This window comes from Dromiciops gliroides, chromosome 2 (genome assembly GCF_019393635.1).
Source record: "Dromiciops gliroides isolate mDroGli1 chromosome 2, mDroGli1.pri, whole genome shotgun sequence".
NCBI classification, from domain to species: Eukaryota; Metazoa; Chordata; class Mammalia; order Microbiotheria; family Microbiotheriidae; genus Dromiciops; species Dromiciops gliroides.
In genome coordinates this window covers 360,956,564-360,978,972 of record NC_057862.1, presented here as the reverse complement: position 1 = coordinate 360,978,972, position 22,409 = coordinate 360,956,564, and the positions used below count along the sequence as shown (strand labels likewise).

Sequence of the window (22,409 nt, the reverse complement as noted above, 5' to 3'; positions counted from 1 at the left end):
AATGATCCAAGACAGTTGTGAAGGACTTATGATGAAAGGTGTTGTCCATCTTGAGAGAAAGAATGGGTGGAGCCCGAATTCATTCATTCATTCATTCATTCATTCATTCATTCATTCATTCATTCATTCTTTCTTTCTTTCTCTCTTTCTTTCTTTCTTTCTTTCTTTCTTTCTTTCTTTCTTTCTTTCTTTCCTTTCTTTCTTTCTTTCTTTCTTTCTTTCTTTCTTTCTTTCTTTCTTTCTTTCTTTCTTTCTTTCTTTCTTTCTTTCTTTCTTCCTTCCTTCCTTCCTTCCTTCCTTCCTTTCTCCCTTCCTGCCTCCCTCCCTCCCTCCTTCCTTATTCCTTTCTTCCTTTTTTACATGGATATATATTCTGCATGACTACACATGTATAGCCTATGTCAAATTACTTTCGTTCTCAATGGGGAGAGCAGGAGAGGAAGAAAATTTGGAACTAAAAATTTGAAAAAAATGTTAAAATTGGTCTTACATATAATTGGGAAAAATAAAATATTAAATTAAAATAATCCTGCCACCACCCTGGTACAATTCTTTATCACATCATGCCTGGGCTATTGCAATAGCCTTCTGGCTGGTATGTCTGCCATAAGTCTCTCCCCACTATAATCCATCTTTCACTCAGCTGTCAAAGTAGTTTTTCTAAAGCTCATATCTGACCAAGTCATTCCCCTATCAATCAACTCCATGGGTTCCCTATCATCTCTAGGATCAAATATAAATATAAAATTCTGTTTGGCATTTAAAGCCCTTCAAAATTTGCCCCTCTTTTCCAGTCTTCTTACATCTTATACTCCCTACTTCCACATACTCTGATCCAATGTTACTGGCCTCTTTGCTGTTCCTTGCACATGACACTCCATCTCCCAACTCCAGGCATTTTCATTGGTTGTCCCCCATGCATGAAATGCTCTCGCTCCTCATCTCTTCCATTTCTAGGAACCTTACTTGATTTCTTTCAAGTATCCTGCCTTCTACATGAAAATGTTACTAATAATATCTTTCCTCAGTTATTTCCTATTTATTCTGAATATGGTTTATACATAGTTTATTTGCATACATAGTTATTTGCATGTTGTCTACCCCATTAGATTGTAAGCTTAACAACAGGGATTGTCTTTTGTCTTTCTTTGTATTTCCAGTTTAGCACAGTGCTTTGCACATAGTAGGTGCTTAATAAATGCTTATTGACTGACCTATGAAGAATTATACAAGATATAGTATGAATAATGTAATAATATGAGGTTGAGATACAACTTAGGGAAATATCCCTATCAGTGAGATCACATGGATCCGTTAAAATATAACTCACTTATAGAATGCTTTATAAATTATAAAGCAATGAATACATAAGATGTACTATCAGTCCTAACCAATCAAGAAACACTTTTTTAGATTTATATCATGTGCCAAGTACTGCCCTTATATTCCAATTGGTGAGGCAAGATATATACATGTAAAGCATATAAAAATAAACAAGGTAATTTTTAGGGGGAATCAATAATATTGAGGGGGGGTGTCTAGAAAGGCATCATGTAGATGGTGGTGTCTGAACTGAGCTTTGAAGGAAACTAGGGATTCTAAGAGGTAGATGTGAGGAGATGAGGATGACTCTAAGACCGGGCCCTTGAATGAATGACAGGATAGTGTTGCACTTGGTAGAAATAGTGAAGTTTGAAAAAGGGTTGGATTTTGTAAGCAAGATAATGAATTGTTTTGGAAATATTGAGTTCGAGATGCATAGGGAGCACAGATATGGATGATTATCCAGCAAAAGAAACCAAAGTGGAAAAAAAAAAAAGGCTATAGGGGCAGCTAGGTGGCACAGTGGATTAGAGCACCAGCTCTGGATTCAGGAGGACCTGAGTTCAAATGTGACCTCAGACACTTGACACTTACTAGCTGTGTGACCCTGGGCAATTCACTTAACCCTCATTGCCCACCAAAAAGAAGAAGAAGAAGAAAAAAGAAAGAAACCAAAGTGGTTGACAGATATTAATAGAACCAAAAAAGAAAAGTGTCAGGGTGATCAATAATGTCAAATGTTGCAGGGAGATCAAGAAGGCTGAACAATGAAGAAAGATCAACAGATTTGGCAGTTAAGAGATTGGTTATTTTGGAGAGTTTCACCTGAGTGACAATGTTGGAAAGCAGAATCTGAGAAGTTAAGAAGTGAAAAGAGATGAAATGAAGGCAACAATGGTAGACAGTTTTTTTCTTTTTTTCTTTCTTTCTTTTTTTTTTTTCCTTTGGTGAGGCAATTGGGGTTAAGTGACTTGCCCAGGGTCACACAGCTAGTAAGTGTCTGAGGCCGGATTTGAACTCAGGTCCTCCTGAATCCAGGGCCAGTGCTTTATCTACTGTGCCACCTAGCTGCCCTGGTAGACAATTTTTTGGGGGGGGCGGCTCTGAAAGGGAGAATTATAGACAATAGCTTGAGGAGACAGTATTGTCAAGAAAGGATTTTTTTTTTTAAGTATAGGAAAGACATGGGCATATTTATAGACAATGAAGATGAAACCAGTAGAAACTTGAAAGAGAAGGCATAACTATGGGGACAACCTATTGGAATCATATTATGAGAGCAAGCCGAGGGAATGATGGCTTCTAGCTGGTGTATAAAGGAAGGATTTAGAGAGAAGGGAGTGGTACTGGAGTATCATCTTTAAAGTACCAATTGGCAAAGGTGAAAAACACTTAGGATGGCGACAGAGTCCAAAATTCTGGGGCCAGGAACTATGAGGGAGCAATCTTGGAGGATTTTTTCTGGGGTTGGTCAAGGGTGGAAATCGTCTGGGGCTGGGGGGGAAGGATGGAGAGGTATGAAGATGAGAGCTTTTAAAGATGGTCAATTAGGATCTCTAAAGTCTCTTCCAGTTTTTTTTTTAAATAATGTAACAATTTTTTTTTTGGTGAGGCTATTGGGGTTAAGTGACTTGCCCAGGGTCACACAACTAGTGTCAAGTGTCGTGGACCGGTTTTGAACTGAGGTGCTCCTGAATCCAGGGCCGGTGCTTTATCCACTGAGCCACCTAGCTGCCCCTCTTCCAGTTCTAAATCTAGGATCTTATAACTAGGTTCTCTTCTGAGTTTGTTCTTTAGTACATTAGCACATCTGAAGAAAGTCTTTTGAATCCCGAGATTCAATTCAACATTAAGCATCTACTCTCAGAAACCACTCAGGTATCTTTGCCGAGAAAACCCCAAATGGGGACACGAAGAGTCGGATCCAACAATTCTGAAAGTTGAGAAGCAAAATGGTATAGTGGATAAAGAGCTGGCCTCACATTTAGGAAGACCTGACACAAACCTGCAATATGTGACCTTGGTCAAGTCACTTAAACTCTCAATGACTTACGCAACTCTCCAACATTAGAAATTATAGAACAGTTGCCGATTTTCCTGGGGAGAGGAATTTGCCGTCCTGGGAACTTCCTCTATCACGGAAAGACCCGTGAAGGGAAGGGAGAGAATCTAAGGGGAAGAGGGCTGACGGGGTGAAGGGGGTGCAGTTTATGAGGAGGGGGGAGTGGTCTATTCAAGGTTTGTGAGGGGAGAGGAAGTCTATGAAGGAAGGGGCTCTAAGAAGGGAAGGGAGGCTCTGGAGGGTATCTAAGAGGAGGTGGGTCGGGTGGTTTATAGGAAATGTTGGCGGGAAGGGGAGGCTGAGGGAGGAATGGCTTATGCGTGTGTGTGTGTGTGTGTGTGTGTGTGTGTGTGTGTGTGTGTGTGTGTGTGTGTCACACTGGGAGGGAAGGCTATGAGGCATTTTGCGGGGAAGGTACCGGGGTCTGCGAGGAGAAGCTGTGAAGGGGTCTGCTGGGGGGAGGTTCAACGGTCTATTAGATAAGGCTGTGAGGGGGGGGGTCTAAGAAAGGAGAAGGGTGGCCGTAGGGATAATATGGCAATATTCGTGGGGGTTTGTGTGCCTGTATGTGTGTAGCGGGAGGGACGAGCCTCTGAGGAGAACGGACCGCGGTGGGGGTGGTTAGGGGCCCCTGAGAGCACACGTAAGGACATCGAGGACAGGGGAGTGGTCCAAGAGAGAAAGTTATGGAAGCAGGGGGCAAGTAATCTAAGGCAACTCGCGGGGGTGTGCCGTTGTGACGCAAACTGCGGGGGGGGGGGGGGGGGCTTTGGAGACGCGCGCTCGCACGCGCACCTACGGGCTGCTCTGCGCTTGCGCCGCCGTTGCCCGTCTCTTGCCCTAGAGAAGCTTCCCCCAGCCGCAAAGACCTCCGGAAACTCACCCTTCTACCCGGAAATGTTTGTTGAGGAACATGGCGCTGTTGTGGCGAGTCCTTGTGAGTGATGGAATGACTTTCCGTTTTCCCTTGGCTGGCCCTGGACTTAAGGGCAGGGGCATCCATTTGTGCAGGGGCAGAGGAGGGAAGCTGTGGCCGCCGGAGGGGATTCTGGGAGTGCGGGGCAGGAGCAGGTGACAGGGTCTGGGTTGGGGAAACTGAGGCGAACTCTGTAGATCAGCCTCCCCCGACTGGGCTTTGACCTTCAGATGTGGGTTTCTCAGGAGGAGAAAGACTGGCGTCCCCTCGGAGGGACTTTAGCTACGTTGGGCGTTCATCCTACTAGCTGCAGCTGTGTTACCTCGGGGTGAGGTTTGGACATAAGTCATAGAACTGAGAGGGACCTTAGAAACCTATCGAGGCCCATTTCCTCTTTTTACAAAAGAGGAAACTGAGGCACAGCCCTGCTATTTACTAACTCAGTCCTTGTGTGACCTTGAAGCAGGTTGCTTCACCACTCTTGGGCCTCAGTTCATTCATCTATTGAGAAATAAAAGGGGAGATTGGATTCGATGGTCCCTCTCTAAGGTTCTTTCCAGGTCTAAATCCTAAATCATAAAGCTGGTAAGTGGTAGAAATCTAGGAGTAACCATTTTCTCCACCCTCTGTTTATGAAAACGATTTTAATGAACTTAGACTAGAGTAGTGGAAAGATCTCACATGAACTAGAACCCTGTATTTTGGAAGATATTGTGAGACAGTGGAACATGCAATGGATTTGGAGGCAGAGAGTTTGGGTTGGAATAATGACTTTACTACTTGCTACTTGAGTGATTTTAGCCAAGCCACTCTTCTCTGGGAATGGGATTAAATGAGTCCATCTCTAAGCTTCTTTCCAGGTTGAATTCTTATTATATTGTGTTTATAGAAAATAATATTTATCTAGCAACTTCAGATTCTTAAAATCTAGTAATACAAAGTCAAAATTGGGGAAAAAGAGACAAGGGTGGGATCTATGCTTTCATTGGCCCACCTCTTGGAGGAAGAAACTCCCTCTACCAGTGTAGTCGGCATCTTTTTTTTAGAATTCATAGGCTTAAGAGAGTTGTCTAATGACACTAATGATTATTAGCTAACATTTATATAGCTATTTAAGGAATGCAAATCACTTTACAAATACTTCATTTATCCTTACAACAATTCTGGGAGGTAGGTGTTATTATTCCCATTTTACAAATGAATAAACTGAGGCAGAGCTTAAGTGATTTGCGTTAGATCACACAGCTAGTGTTTGAATTCAGCCTGACTCCATTGTGCCACCAAGTTGCAAAAAGAGCTCTGAGAAGTTGTTACTTGCTCACGGTAACATAGTCTGTGTCAGAGGCAGGACTCAAATTCAGGTATTCCTGGCTCTAAAACCTACTCTGGTGGATAAAGATCTATGAGGAAATGCTTGGAGGATAACTAATCTGACAGGATGATAGAGTGTTTCTTTCCTGAAAAACTACCACATCTAAAATAAGTGCCATGGTGCTTCTTTCCTAAAAAACTCTAAGATTAGACTGCCTGGAAGTAGGAACAAAGTCTCTAACCTAAACCTAGCATTTCCCTTAGCTTTGAGCATAGAATGCTCTTTGCACACAGCAGGCATTTAATGTTGAGTAAATGAGATCCAAGAAATCTAAAGTTATACGGTGAGGTCATGAAATCCAGTGCTTTTTCTATTATATCATACTGCCCCTAATTTTATAAAGCTTAAAGCATTATACCAGTGTCACAGTCATTTGTGTTCTATGACTGTTACAGCCTTCTAATTCCCACTTCTGCCTCCTGACTCCATTTCAGCCTCCACAGGCTACCAGAGTAGTTTTTAAAAATATTGTTTTCATCATGTTATTTCCTTGTCCAAAACCTTCCACTTCAGCCAATTGGTTTCCTTAATGTTCCCCGAAGATGCCTTTCCTGTCATTTTGTTTGTGCCCACTGCTTATTCCTGTAATGTTCTTCCTTTCTGCTTATTCAAATTGTACCCATTTTTCAAAGTCCAGTTAAAGTTCTGTTTCCTTCATGACGACTTCCATTGATACTTCGGTGAACTCATTGAATCATAACATTCTAGAGCTAGAAGGGACTTCAGAAGTCATTTAGGCCAACCGCTCCCTGATATGAAAACTCTACAAAATAGACTAATAAAACTTGCCAGCCTTATCATCCCTAGTTCCATTCTCTAGAACCAAACCGATCTTTTTAATTCATCTTCCATCTAGCTATTCATATTCCTAAGCATATAGGCTATTGCATCTCTCTTCCTTTGTCCCTAAAGTACCCAAAGAAACCCTTATTGTTACCATACTTTCAAGAAGTTACAATGAAACGGAATGTACCAGAAGGTCACTGTAATCTCTGCTTATTGTATATTGAAAGGGTCTTACTTAAAAATGTAGACCTTCTTCCTCTGCCCAATGTATAGTGACAACTGCAAGAATTTTACTAATTTAGGAAGTGAAAGTGTTGTTTGTTAACCTCAGGGGTTTTCTTTTGTCTACTGGTAAACTAAAGTTATTACTTTAAAAACAGTTTTACTGATTTCTTTCATTATATCATTCATTTCTGGACCCTCCCTTGAAATAAAGAAAAATACTCAAACTCTTGTAAACATATATGCATAGTCAAGGAAAATACATCTCCCTCATGAAAAAGCATTAAATACTGTGCTAAGCACTGTGGGGATACTAAGACAAAAGAGTCCTTAACCCTCAAGCAGTTTACATTCTAATCCAGGGAGACCACAAAGGGAAGTGGTAGCCAGGGATAGGAACTAGACTAATGATTTCACTAGTATTTGGAGCTTCTGTTGTAAAACTTTCTCAACCAATATTACCCATGTTAGAGTTGCCTGGAGTACCAAGAGGTTTTTTGTTTTGTTTTTTTCAATGAACAAAAATATAATTTTTTTCTCCCACTTTTCTTGCCAACCCTCCCCTACAAGACAAAAAACCCTTGTAAACAAATTAGAATAGTAAAGCAAAACAAACTCCAGCATTGGCCATGTCCAAAAAAAATACATATCTCAGCCTGTACCCTCAGTTAATCAACTCTCAGGAAGTGGGTAGCATATTAATTATGTATTCTCTGGAATAATGGTTGGTCATTGATCAGAATTCTTAAGATTCAAAATTTGTCTTTACAATAATTTTTTATTGTATAAGTGTTTTGCTCACTCATTCTGTATCAGTTCATACAAGAGCTTCTCAGGTTTCCTCTGAAACTGCCTCCTTCATGATTTTTTTATCATAAGAGCAGTGTGCCTTACCGAATAGGCTAAGATATAACATAAGGGGGATTAATTAAAAGAAAATAATGGGGGAAAGGAAGGGTAAGAGTGGGAGAAGAGGAGAAAAAGAAAATGAGGGAGAAGAGAGAAGAGGAAAGGATGAATACAGTTCTGTACTATTTGAATTTGTAGATCATTGTGAAAATTGTTTTTTTGTGGTACTGGCTCTGGTGCCTTCTGGGCTGTTGATTGACAAAGGACCTGAAAGTATCTATGTTGTTATTTTATAGAGCTTGTTTCCTTCCTCCCCTCCTCTCCCCTCCCCTAAGATCCTGCTAGGGTTATTTCAAAGGAGATTCTTTAAGTATTTATCTCTTTTTCTTTCACCTTATCTCTATTTATCTGGTAGCTACTATTTACTTGGGAGCTAGAAGAATGACTTAGATTGGCACTGTACCTGGGCAAGTACATTAATTACTTTGCCTCAGGTTCCCCATCTGAAATGAGGATAATAATATCAGCATTATATACTTCATAGGTTTGTTGTGATGATCAAATGTTATGAAGTGCATAAAATGATTTGTAAACTTTGAAGCATTCTATATGTCATCTGCTGCTATCATTGTTGTCATTGTTGAAGAGGAGAATTAAAAGGTGCTGATGCAAGCACCCAAACTGGAAAAGGGAGCAGGATTTGGAGTCAGAGGACCTGCCTTCAAGATCCTGGACTGTCACTTAAGAACTTGACTTTGGGCAAATCACTTAACCTTCTGGACTCAGTTTCCTCATTTTGAAAAATAAAGAATTTGGAATAGAATGGCCTCTGCGGTCCCTTCTGGTTCTACGTCTAAGATCCTATGTTAGTAGAGGGGATTCTTGATTTTAATGGAAGGTCAGTCATCAGTCAACTAGCATTTATTAAACTCTTAGCCAGATGCTAAGTGCTGAGGGTACAAAGACATACAAAAACATCAAATATTTTACATTCAGATGGGAAAACATTTCAGTCACCACGTGCATACAAAATATATACAAGAATAGATGGAAAATTGTCTGAGGGAGGGAAGGCAATGGCAGCTGGGAAGACTGGGAAAGGACTCCTGCAGAAGGTGAGATCTGAGCCAGTTGAAGGAAACCAGGAGGACTAAGAGGCCAAGGTGATGGGGGAGAGCAGTCCAGCCATAGCTGATAGACAGCGTAAAGGCACAAAGATAGAAGTTGGATTGTTATGTTTAAGGAACAGCAGCAAATGGGCCAGTGTAGCTGTACCCTGGTATGTGTGGAGGGGAGAAGAACGTTAAGAAGCCGAAAGATCTTTAAATGCCAAACATACGAGTTCATATTTTGTCATGGAGATAATAAGCAGCCACTCAGGTCATTGAGCAGGGCAGTGACATGGGTAGACCTAAGCTTTAGAAAAATCATGGGCAGATGAGTAGAAGATGCATTAGAGCAGAGAGAGACATAAGCCAGGGAGACCATTAGAAGGCTCTTGGAGTAATCCAGTTTAAAGTAATGAGAGGGAAAAAAAAGGTGATGAGGAACCTGAAGTAGGACTTTAGCTGTTGTGACTGACGAAAAGCTGCCAGGCAGTAAGTACTTATTAAGCCACCTTCTATGTGCCAGGTACTATACTGAGGGTACAACAGGAGGCAAAGACCGTCTATCATCAAGGAGCTTACAATCCTAACTGGGGAAGACAAGCTGACAAATAACACAAGTTATTATGCAGGATAAATGGGAAATATTAATGTAGGGAAGGCTCTAGTATTAACGATGAAATTGGGAAGGGCTTCCTGTAGAAGTGGGACTTAGTTGGGACTTGACGGAAGCCAGGCATATGAGGAGGCAGAGCTGAGGAGGGAGAACATTCCAGGTATGGAGGATAGTCAGAGAAAATTCCTGGAACTGTGAGGCAGAAACAAGAAGATTTGGCATCAGACTGGATATATGAGCTTAGTGGGAGTAAGCAGTAAGGAATGAGCCTGGGAGGGTGGGGACATCTTCAGCTAATAAAGATGGATGTTGATAAGAGGAGAGAGTTATGGGGATTAATCAGTTCTGTTTTTGGACATGTGTTTGAGATGCCTATAGACACCAGTTAAGATGTCTAAAAACTAGTGGGTCATTGTGGGAACTGGAGCACTCTGTGTGTGTGTGTGTGTGAGTGTGTGAGTGTGTGAGTCAGACAGACAGACAGACAGAAAGATTGTTTATATCTGGGAATCATCTGTATCACCATGCCGATTGAACTCATGGGAGCTAATGAGATCAATGAGGCAAGAGAACAGGGTCTAGGAGAGTAGTACTGTGAGAGATACCTCTAGTCAGTGAATGTGACATGGATAAAGAACTAGTACAGCAAGAGACTGTGAAAAAAATGTCAGCATAGACGGAAGAACCAGGAAAGAATGTCATGGGAGCCTAGAGAGGAGAGGAGAGTATTCAGGATAGGTATTCAACAGTGTCAGATATTGTAGAGAATTTCAGAAGGCTGTGTGAAGATTGAGGAGAAAAAAGGCCATTATATTTGACAAATTATAGGTGGCATCTAAGATCTTTTCTCATCCTAATGTTATATTAGTGTGTATCGGAGTATGAAATGCAAAAGGAGTTCAGTGAGGATTAGTCAATGATGATCAGTCAATAAACATTAAGCACTTCACTGGATGATGGTACTGCTATACATCAAATTTATTGATATATATTTTTTTGTTTTTGTTTTTGTTTTTAAGTGAGGCAATTGGGGTTAAGTGACTTGCCCAGGGTCACACAGCTAGTAAGTGTTAAGTGTCTGAGGCTAGATTTGAACTCAGGTACTCCTGAATCCAGGACCGGTGCTTTATCCACTGTGCCACCTAGCCGCCCCTTATTGATATTTTCTAAACATGTACTGGGTGCTGTAGGGCAGGACTTCTTAAACTTTTTCCACTCATGACCCCTTTTCACCCAAGAAATTTTTATGAGACCCTGGGTACATAGGTATATAAAATAGATATAAAAATCAAACATTAACTGCCAAATTTTTCATGACCCCCCATATTCAGTTACTCGACCCCCTCTGGGGTCAAGACCCACAGTTTAAGAAGCTTTGCTTTAGAGACTATAAAGAAGTTATGCCTGGTTTCTCAAAACCCATGTGCTTGGCAAAAAAGTTTCATTCATTCCCACTTTTAAGTTGAATAAGTCCATTTGTATTTATTTTCAGGTATTTTCAGGCTCTCCTAGTTAGCTAGCTGCCACCTTTCCTTTTCTTACTCCTCTCATTTGCCTTAGTTCTTGCATGTTCTTTCCTTCTCCTTAGGTGTGTTTAGGAAGAAAAGACATACACTGAAAAGGCCATGTAACTCCAGCCTTGCAACTGTATATGCTCATCGTCAGGGTGAGGTTTCCTTCATTGTGTTGTAGAAGGCTTTTGCGTAGGAAGAAATGATTTAAGGCAGTACTGAATAAATTTGCTTTCTATCTAGGAGCTAGCCCTTAAACCAAGAGCCAGACAAATTCATAGAACACCAGAATGGGCCTTAAAGCCTAGAACATTCAGAGCTGGGATGACCCATAGAAAAGAGCTGCTCACAGATGAGCCAGCGTTAGAACCCAGGGCTTATACCTCCCAGTCCAGCCCTCTTTCCATGGCATCATTCTGCTTTATTCAATTATACTGCCCACATGGTCCAAACCTGTTTTATCAATTGTCTGGTTTTTATAGTGTTGGAGAGGTCACTTAGAGTGGGGGTGTGTTCAGGGGAAGGTAGAGAAGCAATGCAGTGGAGTGTAAGGAATACAGTACCCTGGATTCAGATGCTGCCATCTCTACTGTCTCTCTGTGTGACTTTGATATGGTTACATCACGAGGCTTCAGTTCCTCATCTATGTAATGAGGTCATTTGACAGATCATCTCTAAAGTTCTTGACATCACTAAATCCTATGACCCTACTGCTGTAGCTACAGGTTGTAGGGGTCGGGAAGGAGAAGCTGGACAGGCTCACTTTTGTAGTTGTAATCCCAGCACCTAGCACAATGTCTGGCACACAGTAGGCACTTAATAAATACTTACTTGTTCGTCAGTTGTTTGGAGTAAGAATGATCCAGATAGAGGTGTGCTTGTAATGGGCTTTGGCTTATGAGAGATGAGCTCCTTATCCTCCTGCAGAAGCTTGGTGATCTCTGGTCAAGAGGGGGTCAGGCATTGAAGAAAGAGGCAGAGCAAAACAGTCCCACTTGGGTTCTTTGACAAAGAACTTCTTTCTCTTGCTGCTTGGAGGAGATGGAGCCAATAAGATTCTTTAAATATACATAAATATATGCATATATTTAAATAATTGATGCCTTTTATTGTTATATCACATTTTAAAAACATATCCCTTGCCCTGCTATAGCAAAACATTTCTTGCAACTGATATTTTAAGAGAAAGAAAAGACAGTTTTGTAAAGCCAACTTATCCAATACATTGACAGCATCTGATATTATTTTCAATATTGTATACCCATAGTCCCCAACCTTTGCAGTGAAGGGTGGTAGGTATATATTTTAAACTTCTCCATGGTGAAGTTTGACCATTATAATTATACAGTGTTAATTTTTTCCCCAGTATGAATCTTAATGGATGAAATTTAATATTTAAATTCACACCTACTTGTTCATAGTTTATTATTGATAATTGTTTGAGATACTGGATAGATAAATGAGCTTTGGGGTATTCTGGTAACCTGTCATCTAAAATTTGTTGAACTTTGACTTAACGTATACTAGTGTGATCAGATGACATTCTGAAGACTAGTTTGGTTAGTTCCATTATAGTACTTCTACTTCCAAAGCTGTCACAAAGCTAATTTTTTTCCTTTACATACTTAAAAAAATTATTTTCAATCCACATGTATTTATTTTTTCTTTCCCACCATCATTGAAAAAAAAGAAAAATAAAACCCTTGTAACATATTTGTAGTCAAAACAAATTAAACATTGACCATGTCCCAAAATAGTATGTCTTATTCTGTACCTTAAATTTATCTTTTTGCCTGGAAGTGGGTAACATACTCCCTCAGAACTGTGGTTGGTATTTAATCAGAGTTTTAAAGTAAAAATTATTCATTTTGGCAGTGTTGTTATATAAATTATTTTTTTTTGCTCACATTATTATGTATCAGTTCATACAGCTCTTCCCAGGTTTCTCTGAAACTGTCCTTTTGGTTATTTCTTACCTGCATAATAGTGTTCTATTACATTAATATGCCACAATTTTGTTCAGCCATTCCTCAGTTGATGGATACCCCCCTTAGTTTTCAATTCGACTACTAAAAGAGCTGCTATAAATATTTTTGTACATATGTATCTGTTTCTTTGAGGCATAGGCCTAGTAGTATGAAACAATGGTGTCAAAGGATATGGACAGTTCAGTGACACATACTTAATTTAAAGATAACAAAATAACGGAATGATGAATTTAACTTTGAGAGTCAGAAAACACCAAACTGCATAAACAAGTTAAAGTATTTTGGGAAATAGGGAAAGTTCTATTCTCATAGTTTCTATGAGGACAATTTCCTCTCCTCCTTTATCTTTACATATCTTGCCCTTGGTGACTGGTGATGCATCTACCAACTACTTGGTAACAGAAAATATGCTACTCTATACCTGAATGCAGATCACCAGGACAGGACCTAGAGATGCTGTGAATTTCAGCTCAGAGACAGTTTGCGACCAACAGCAAAGCCATTACTCCATCATCCATAACTACCCAGCTCATATGTCTACCCAGGGGTATAGAACATACTCTGAAAAAATAGCCAGTTTCTCTACGTGGGCTGGAACACAGGCATGTAAGTTAGTCAAAGAAGGCTAAACACATGTGTAAACCTGAGTTATTGGGTGAGGGTGGAGGGGAAAGAACAGTGAAATGAGAAACCGTGAGCCAAGTGGGATGGGTCTGCAAAGCTTTTATGAAGGAAATGAATTTTTAGCAGACCTGTGAAGGAGGTAGGGAATGGTGTTTAATAAGGAGGATGAGTGGCTCAGGAGTGGAGAAAGACAGCTAGGAGATGGCTTTGTCTGGATTACTGAACACAGCAAGTGTGTGGTTAGATGATAGGTTAGGCGGGAGGGACTTAATAGAGATCCTAACGAGGCACTTTGGTTTAGTAGAAAGAATACTGAATTAGTAAGTAGTCCCGGTCCTGCCACTATCACAATCTGATCATAAGCAGTTCATTCCCATCAGAACCTTAGTTTCTTCATTTATATCCTGATGAAGTTGTACGTTCATTGATCTTTAGGGCTATTTTTAGTTTTGAAAAGATGATTTATAATAAGCATTTTAATTTGGTTAAAGAAAGGCCTATATAACATAGTGGGAAAAACAGTGTATCTGGAGTCTTAAGAGAAAGTCTTGTGTCCTGGCTCTGATACAGATTAGCTTTGTGACATGTCTCTTAATATCTTTTTTTTTTTTTTAATTTTTTGGTGAGGCAATTGGGGTTAAGTGACTTGCCCAGGGTCACACAGCTAGTGTTAAGTGTCTGAGGCCGGATTTGAACTCCTAAATCCAGGGCCGGTGCTCTATCCACTGTGCCACCTAGCTGCCCCCTCTTAATATCTTTTAGCCACGTTTTTCTCATCTGTAAAATGGGAATAATGATATTTTGTTATGATGGTCAAATAGACTGATGTATACAAAGCATTTTTAAGCTTTAAAGTGTGCCATATAAATGTAAGCTATTATTTTTGTGTGTGTGTGTGTGTGTGTGTGTGTGAGGCAATTGGGGTTAAGTGACTTGCCTAGGGTCACACAGCTAGTAAGTATTAAGTGTCTGCGGCCAAATTTGAACTCAGGTTCTCCTGACTCCAGGGCCTGTGCTCTATCCACTGCGCCACCTAGCTGCCCCAATGGAAGCTATTCTTAACCGAGGAACTCGATTCTTACAACTATATTACACATCAGAAGGGGAAGAGGACCTTCTTTTAATTTAGGCACAGTTGCGTGTCAGGACTAGAGTTGTGGCTATAGGAGGAATAGATAGCTGGACCTGCAATCAGGAAGACCCTAGTTTAAATCTGGCTTCTAGTTGTGTGACCTTGGGCAAGTTACTTAACTTCTGTCTTCTTCAACTACAAAATGGGAAATTAAAAGCATCTCTTGTGAGAATAAAATTAAATATTTGTAAAGCCTTTAGCACAGTGCCTATTAAGAAGGTACTTAATAAATGCTTCCTCCTTTCCTCCCTTCCTTCTTTTCTTCCCTCTCTTCCTTCCTTTCTTCCATCCTGTATGAATGGAGAAGGAAGGCTGCGATTTAAGTGACTATTTCCTAATAAGAATTTATTTAAAATATTGGTATAAGGCCAAGTAGAGCCCAAATTATGTTGACACATTTCTGTTAATATTGAAAAAATAAGTGATGAAATTCTTATGAAATTTTTCCAAAAGTTCACATTGTTCCTTCTTGCCATTTCCTCCCATGGTGGGGGGGGGGGTGTGTGTGAAACATAACATGTTTTGTCTAATCCCATATTTGAATTTTTAGGAAAGTAACATCTGACATTGAATAATTCTGGCAAATCTTTTTTTTTTTTTTTTTAAGCAGGACAATGGGGGTTAAGTGACTTGCCCAGGGTCACACAGCTAGTAAGTGTTAAGTGTCTGAGGCCAGATTTGAACTCAGGTACTCCTGAATCCAGGGCCGGTGCTTTATCCACTGTACCACCTAGCTGCCCAAGATATTTCTTTTTTTCTTTTCTTTTCTTTCTTTTTTTTTTTTTTTGCAGGCAATGGGGGTTAAGTGACTTGCCCAGGGTCACACAGCTAGTAAGGGTCAAGTGTCTGAGGCCGGATTTGAACTCGGGTACTCCTGAATCCAGGGCCAGTGCTTTAACCACTGCGCCATCTAGCTGCCCCTGGCAAATCTTTTTGAGTTAGAATAGAAAATCCAAGGATCCTCAAAATCAAAGTCCTTTTTTAAAAAAATTACAAACCTTAGCTGAAGTAGAACATTCTTTTTTTTATATACTTGGCTTAATTTAATTTAATTTTTTATGTAATAAACATTTTTATTTATAGTTTTGGGTTCTAATTTTTATCCCTCCTTCCCTCCCTCCCCTTCCCCTTCCCTGAGGTGGCTAGCATTCAGACATGGATTATACATGTATGATTATGCAAAGTATTACCATATTTGTCATTTTGTACAAGAAAACTTGATTAAAAGAAAACAAAATGAAAGAAAGTGAAAAATATCACGCTCCAGTCTGTTCCATCAATATCAATTCTTTCTTTGGAAGTGGATAGTGTAAAGAATTAATTGTTATTTGAGGTTTTTATGCCTCAGCGAGCACTGGCCTGGGGCTTTGCAAACCTCACGGTGCTCCACCCACTGGTTGTAGCCGTTGCCAGGGCTCTGGCACCTCATGTCATCACCACTCGCTAACGCCTACATGGGCCTGGCAAAATTATAATGATTGGAAGCCTAGTGAGGGCAGTCGTGTGACTGTCAGAGAGGCCATCCCATTGGGTGGGGCAGTGTGGGGTGTTTCTAGGTTTGGGGGAGGAGAATTGGGCATTCTAGGTGGAAGCTGGAAAGCGACAGGCATTCTGCTGCGTATTTTCAGCTGATTCCTGGGTGATGGTATTTTTTTCAGGTATTATAATTTCCCTTTCCCCATTTTATTTCCTTTCCCTTGATCCTACTGATCTTGTTTGTGTTTTTTTTTTTTTTTACGTTCGTTCTTGTTAAAATAAATCTTGTTCTGTTTTGAGGGAGGCTGCCAGTCTCCTTCCTTGCCCCAATATTGCGGTGAGCCGTTTAGCTAGCACTCCCCAATTAAAAATTGGTCCCCACAATAGTATGTTTCATCAATAGTCCTTTGGGATTGTCTTGGATCATCGTGTTGTTGAGAATAGTCAAGTCATTCACAGGAAGGAGAACATTATTTTGTTGTTGTTGTTGTTTTGCGGGGCAATTGGGGTTAAGTGACTTGCCCAGGGTCACATAGCTAGTAAGTGTTAAGTATCTGAGTCCGGATTTGAACTCAGGTCCTCCTAAATCCAGGGCTGGTGCATTGGGCCACCTAGCTGCCCCCCAAAGTAGAACATTCTTAAAGTTGAATTTGCCTTGGCTGAATGGAAACAGGTTTCTAGAAGTTTGATTCGATTCTTTTTTCCACAAAAGGATGTGTCATTTCAATAACAATAGTTAAGATAACATAACGTTTAAAAAATCACTTTTCAGAATCTTTTACATATACTATCTTATTTGTTATTCAAAACAACCTGATAAAATTGATAGTGCTAAGTATTATGTCTATTTTATAGATGAAGGAGTTGTGAGGTTATAGAGTCATTGAATTAGATTGATCTGAAAGAGACCTTCAAGACCATCAAGTCTCCTTATTTTGCAGGTGAGAGAGGTTAAGTGATCTGCCCAGATAGTGTCTAAATTAAGGTTTGAACTAAGGTTTTCCTGACTCCAAGTCTGACACTCAATTTACTATGCTACTTACCTGTTTCTGGGTAACATGTGCCATATCACAGTTTGGATTCACATACAGATCTTCAAACCCACTGCTCTTTTTGCTACATGATTTCTTATACTATATTGGTGAATGGTTGTTTTGACCAGACTTCTGATTTCATCGGTTTGGGGACTCTTCAGTTTGAAACTTCACTCTCAAATGTAGACCAGAAGACTTGTAACTTATTATTTTTGAAAATTTCTTGGGGACATTGAGAGGTTGAGACTTGCCTGTGGTTACAAAGCAAATTTGGTTACAAAGTGTGCCAGAGGTAGTGCTTGACTCTCTCAGTCTTCTGACTCCAAGGCTGGTCCTTTATCCACTATACCATGTTGTTTCTTGAAAATTAAACAATATTAATCACTCTGATTTTACTAATAAGCTGGGAATTTACTGCTCTTTAACAATCCTTCTCCCTCAAGCCTTACCTCTTTCCTGTATTTAATGGTAAGAGATTTCAAACTATTTTTCCCTTTCGTCTTGATAATAGTAAACCTAGTCTCTTACTACACCAGGAAAATAGAGAACATCTGAATGGGCTCCTACATCTCTCCTTCGTGTCTCTAAATTTCTTAGCATAATCATCTACTCTTCTAGTCACAGAATAAGAGGTATCCCTACTCTTCCTTAAGGTAATCCCTCTATCTTTGGTCTTTTGCCTTTTCTAGGACCTCCAAATCATCTTTACTTTTTTACAAGTTATTTCCCATTTGTTTCTGAACATTCTCATGTTTTTCTTTTTTTTTTTTTTTTAAGTGAGGCAATTGGGGTTAAGTGACTTGCCCAGGGTCACACAGCTAGTAAGTGTTAAGTGTCTGAGGCCGGATTTGAACTCAGGTACTCCTGACTCCAGGGCCGGTGCTCTATCCACTGCGCCATCTAGCTGCCCCGTCATGTTTTCTTAATGTTAAAAAAAACCCTCTTTTTTTCCCTTTTAACTTCTGTCTCATTCATTCTCTTAAATTTGTTGAAACAATTTGGTCAAGATCTGTTCTCCTTCAACCTTTTGTATGCTAACTTCTGTGCCTAATGACCATACTGAAACTGCTCTCTCAAAGGTCATCAGTGATATCGGAATTCACAAGTCCATTGATCTTTTACAGAAGTTTTTATCCTTGACTACTATGGATTTTTTACTCCATTAATACTGAGAATTAATGTGGAGTAATATATAGAGTGCTGGGCTTGGAGTTAGAAAGACCTAGGTTCAAATTCCACCACAGACATTTAATAACTCTGTGAGAGCCCTGCCAAGTCACATAACCTCTCTAGGCCTTAACTTTCTGATCTGTAAGATGGGGGTGATAATAAATTATCTGTCTTGCAGGATTGTGAGTATTAAGTAAGAACATGTAAAGTGATTGCAAACTTTAAAGTGCTATATAACTGTTATCTATTATTACTTGCATTATTATTGTCTTTCTACTGGATATACTTTATATACTTGCTTCCTTTTAGCTTGAGAGGTAATACTTCCAGTTTCCTTACTGCTTTTTCAATTATTACTACTCTTTGTCCTGCTATGTTTCCTTTCCCCTGTCCTTTTATGTGAATGTTTCTCACAAGTCTGCTTTTGGTTCTTTTTTCACTCTTCCTTGGCAGTATCATATTTAGCTACCCACCTCTATGCAAGTGACTTCCCAGTTTTACTTTCAGCTTTGTCTGGAGATTCTTCCAAGTTCTAGACCTGCATTTTTAACTGCTAATTGGACATTTCTGCTGGAATGTCTTCCCGACACTCTTAATTCAACATGTCTAAAACAGCTTATCTTTTTGCTTTCTGAACTTGCATTACTTTCTTTTCTTTTCTTTTCTTTTTTTTTGAGAGGCAGTGGGGGTTAAGTGACTTGCCCAGGGTCACACAGCTAGTAAGTGTCAAGTGCCTGAGGCCGGCTTTGAACTCAGGTCCTCCTGAATCCAGGGCCAGTGCTTTATCCACTGTGCCACCTAGCTGCCCCCTTGCATTACTTTCTGATTTCACTCTCCCAGAATGAAAACTTTGGAGTGAAGTAAGTGGTCTCAGTAGCCTGTTCTTTTCTTTTCTTTTCTTTTCTTTTCTTTTCTTTTCTTTTCTTTTCTTTTCTTTTCTTTTCTTTTCTTTTCTTTTCTTTTCTTTCTTTCTTTTTTGGTCTGTGAGGCAATTGGGGTTAAGTGACTTGCCCAGAGTCACACGGGTAGTAAATGTTGAGTGTCTGAGGCTGGATTTGAACTCAGGTCCTCCTGACTCCAGGGCTGGTGCTCTATCCACTGCATCACCTAGCTGCCCCAGTAGCCTGTTCTTTTGAGACACTTCCTTTAACCAACAAGGATATGTGTTGTTTGCCAGGTGCTAAATGTAACAAATAGGGAACCTATGTTATTGGAGTTATTGGGCATCACAGAGATTAGGCAGGCCCATAATGAAAGTTAGACCTCTGTTACTGAGCCAGTCATGAGTATAGCTGTGAAAATTAGCAAAACCCTTGCTTTAGGGACCATCATAGTCTTGCTTCATTGCACACCGCTTGTCCATTTGGTTCCTTTGTTATGTAGTTGAAGGGATGGAGTAGATTTGAAGTCAGAAGACACAAGTTTGGTTCATCGCTCTATTGTCTGTAAAATAAGGGGTTGGAATAAATGATCTCTGAAGATGATCAGTCAACAAATATTAAGTGCCTGCTTTGTGCCCCAACACTTCACAAGGTGCTGGGTGTAGGTAGGGGTATGAAGAATGCAACACTCTTTCATAAAAAGCTCATGGTCTAATGGGGGAGACAAATATATACATACCTACATACATGTGTGTGCACACATATATAAATGTATATAGCCTATATTATAAAGTGAATAAGTACAAATGTATACAAAGTAGTTAGGGAGGGAGGACACGCAATTGGGAGATCAGGAAAAAAAGTGCATAAGATGCTTGAACTGCATCTTTTTCTTTTTTGGGGGTGTGTGTGTGAGGCAATTGGGGTTAAGTGACTTGCCCAGGGTCACACAGCTAGTAAATGTCAAGTGTCTGAGGCTGGATTTGAACTCAGGTCCTCCTGAATCCAGGGCTGGTGCTCTATCCACTGTGCCACCTTGAACTGCATCTTAAAGGAAGAGAGGTCCCTATGAAGTAGAGGGGAGTATATTCCAGGCCTGTGGGATGATCAGGGCAAAGGCACAGAAAATGGGACAATCAGAGAGAAGACTGGTGTGGCTACCTCTCAGAGTTTGGGAGGGGAGTAATGTCCAATTAGTCTGTAGAGATAGGTTGGGGCAGAGTTGTGAAGGATTTTACATGCTAAGCAGAGAGTTTATATTTCAGCTTGGAGGCGGTAGGAAGCCATGGAGTTGACTGAGTAGGGGAATCACACTTTGGCAGCAGTAACATAAGACTTGAGACAGAGAAATGAATTAGGAGGCTTTTGCGGTAATTTGTGTGAGAGGTAATGAGGGGCTGAGTGAAGTAAGGTGGTAGCTGTGTGAGTGGGGGAAAGAGGGTGTTAAAGGCTAAAATTCTAGCTATTCTGTCTAAATTATTTAATGAGTGGTCGCCAATAAATTATAAGCTTTAGCAAGAGTTAGACTTTTAAGCATTTATTAAGGAGAATAAGAATTTGGTAAAGAGAGAAGGAAAGGCCTACATTCATCTATCTATTAAAGGGAGAATGTATTTCTAGCTCCCTTCTCCACCGGAGTCCATAGGAAAGAGAGCCCATGTCAGAGCGCCAGGCTCCCCCTTCTTCCTCCTACCACCAAACTTCACTTCCTGACGCCAAAGAAAAGACGCATGGTCTTGCCCTCAGAGACGTTCACCTCATGGCAGAGCTTTTCTACAGTAAGTCTCCAGCAGATGGCGTCATTCCAATCGTTACAAGGGTCAGATATAAGAGATTTTGTAGAAGAACTGATTGGATATGTAGAGTTAGAAGTTGAGAATAATGCTGATGTTATGAACTTGGGAGACTGAAAGGATGGTAGTGCTGTTGACAGAAATGGGGATGTTTGAAAGAGTTCAAAGGTTTGGGGAGGATAATAAATTCACTTTTGGACATGTTGAGTTTGAGATGACCCTGGGACATCCAGTTTAAAATAATAGGCAATTGGTGATGCAGGAGTGAAACTCCAAGAAATGCTGTGGCTGTCATCTGCATAGAGATGATAGTTATATCTTGGGAACTGGTGAGGTTAAGAAAAGAAAGTGTAGTGGAAGATCATTTGGGATACTGAGGACAAGGCCTTCAGGAACACCTGCAGTTAGGTGAAATGGTATGGATGATGATCTAATGAAGGAACAGTCAGATAGGAGAACCAGGAGGGAGTAGTGTCATGAAAACCCTTATAGCTCTTCATCTATGATAGTATCTATAATGTCATTTGCAAGACTCCATTTGAGGCATCTGGAGAACTTCATTTATAGGGAATTTTTCTTTTTTGGATTTTATATAAGTCATCTTCTATGTAACTGGCAGAACCTTTGGAAGCATAGATTTCCTTATTTTGTATCTTGATGTCATTTGAGATTCTTGACCTTTTTACTCCTCTACCTTTCTAGTATTCTTATACCTTACTCCCTCCACCATGTACCCTGTGATGCAGTCACACTGGCTTCATTGCTATTACTTTATTTTAATTTTTTTCCTTTTCTTTTTTTTTGCGGGGCAGTGGGGGTTAAGTGACTTGCCCAGAGTCACACAGCTAGTAAGTGTCAAGTGTCTGAGGCCGGATTTGAACTCAAGTACTCCTGAATCCAGGGCTGGTGCTTTATCCACTGCACCATCCAGCTGCCCCCCCGGTGCTGTTACTCGATCTCCTAACCGTGCTTTTTTTTTTTTTTTACTGGCTATCTCCAATTATCTAGAATTCTCTTTCTTTTTGTTTCCTGGTTTCCCTTGCTTCCTTCATATTTCAGCTAATGTGCCACCTTCTACAAGAAGCCTTTCCCAGTCCCTCTTAAAGCTAGTGCCTTACCTTACTTGATTATCTCCAGAAGTTGGTGCAGGGGATAGAGAGCTGGGCCTGGAGTCAGGAAGATTTGAGTTCAAATGTGGCCTCAAACACTTGCCAGCTTTGTAAATTTGGGCAAGTCATTTAACTTCTGTTTGCCTCTGTTTCCTCATCAGTAAAATGGGGATAATAATATAGCACCTAGTTCCCAAAGTGGTTGTGAGGATCAGATGAGCTAATACTTGGTACAGTGCCTGGCACTGTGATAGATACTAGGCACTATATAAATACTAGTTGTTGTTATTATTATTCTATATCCTGTTTGTCCATAGTTGTTTACATGTTGTTGCTCCTATTAGACTAGACTAACTTCTTGAGAGCAAGGACTTTTAAAAAAAAAATCCATTTTATTTTAAGCTTTGAATTTTCATTCTTCCATCTTCCTCTCCTCTAC

At 40.2% G+C, this 22,409-nt stretch overlaps 1 protein-coding gene across 1 annotated transcript in view; it reads left to right on the top strand.

Moving 5' to 3' along the window:
* The first annotated feature begins 8,606 nt into the window (after positions 1-8,606).
* Positions 8,607-22,409, top strand: part of LOC122738887 (ubiquinol-cytochrome-c reductase complex assembly factor 1) — a 122,985-nt gene continuing 109,182 nt past the window's right edge. Inside the window, 1 exon segment of the mRNA XM_043980773.1 lies at positions 8,607-8,645. Within this exon segment, the coding sequence (XP_043836708.1) occupies positions 8,607-8,645 (39 nt within the window).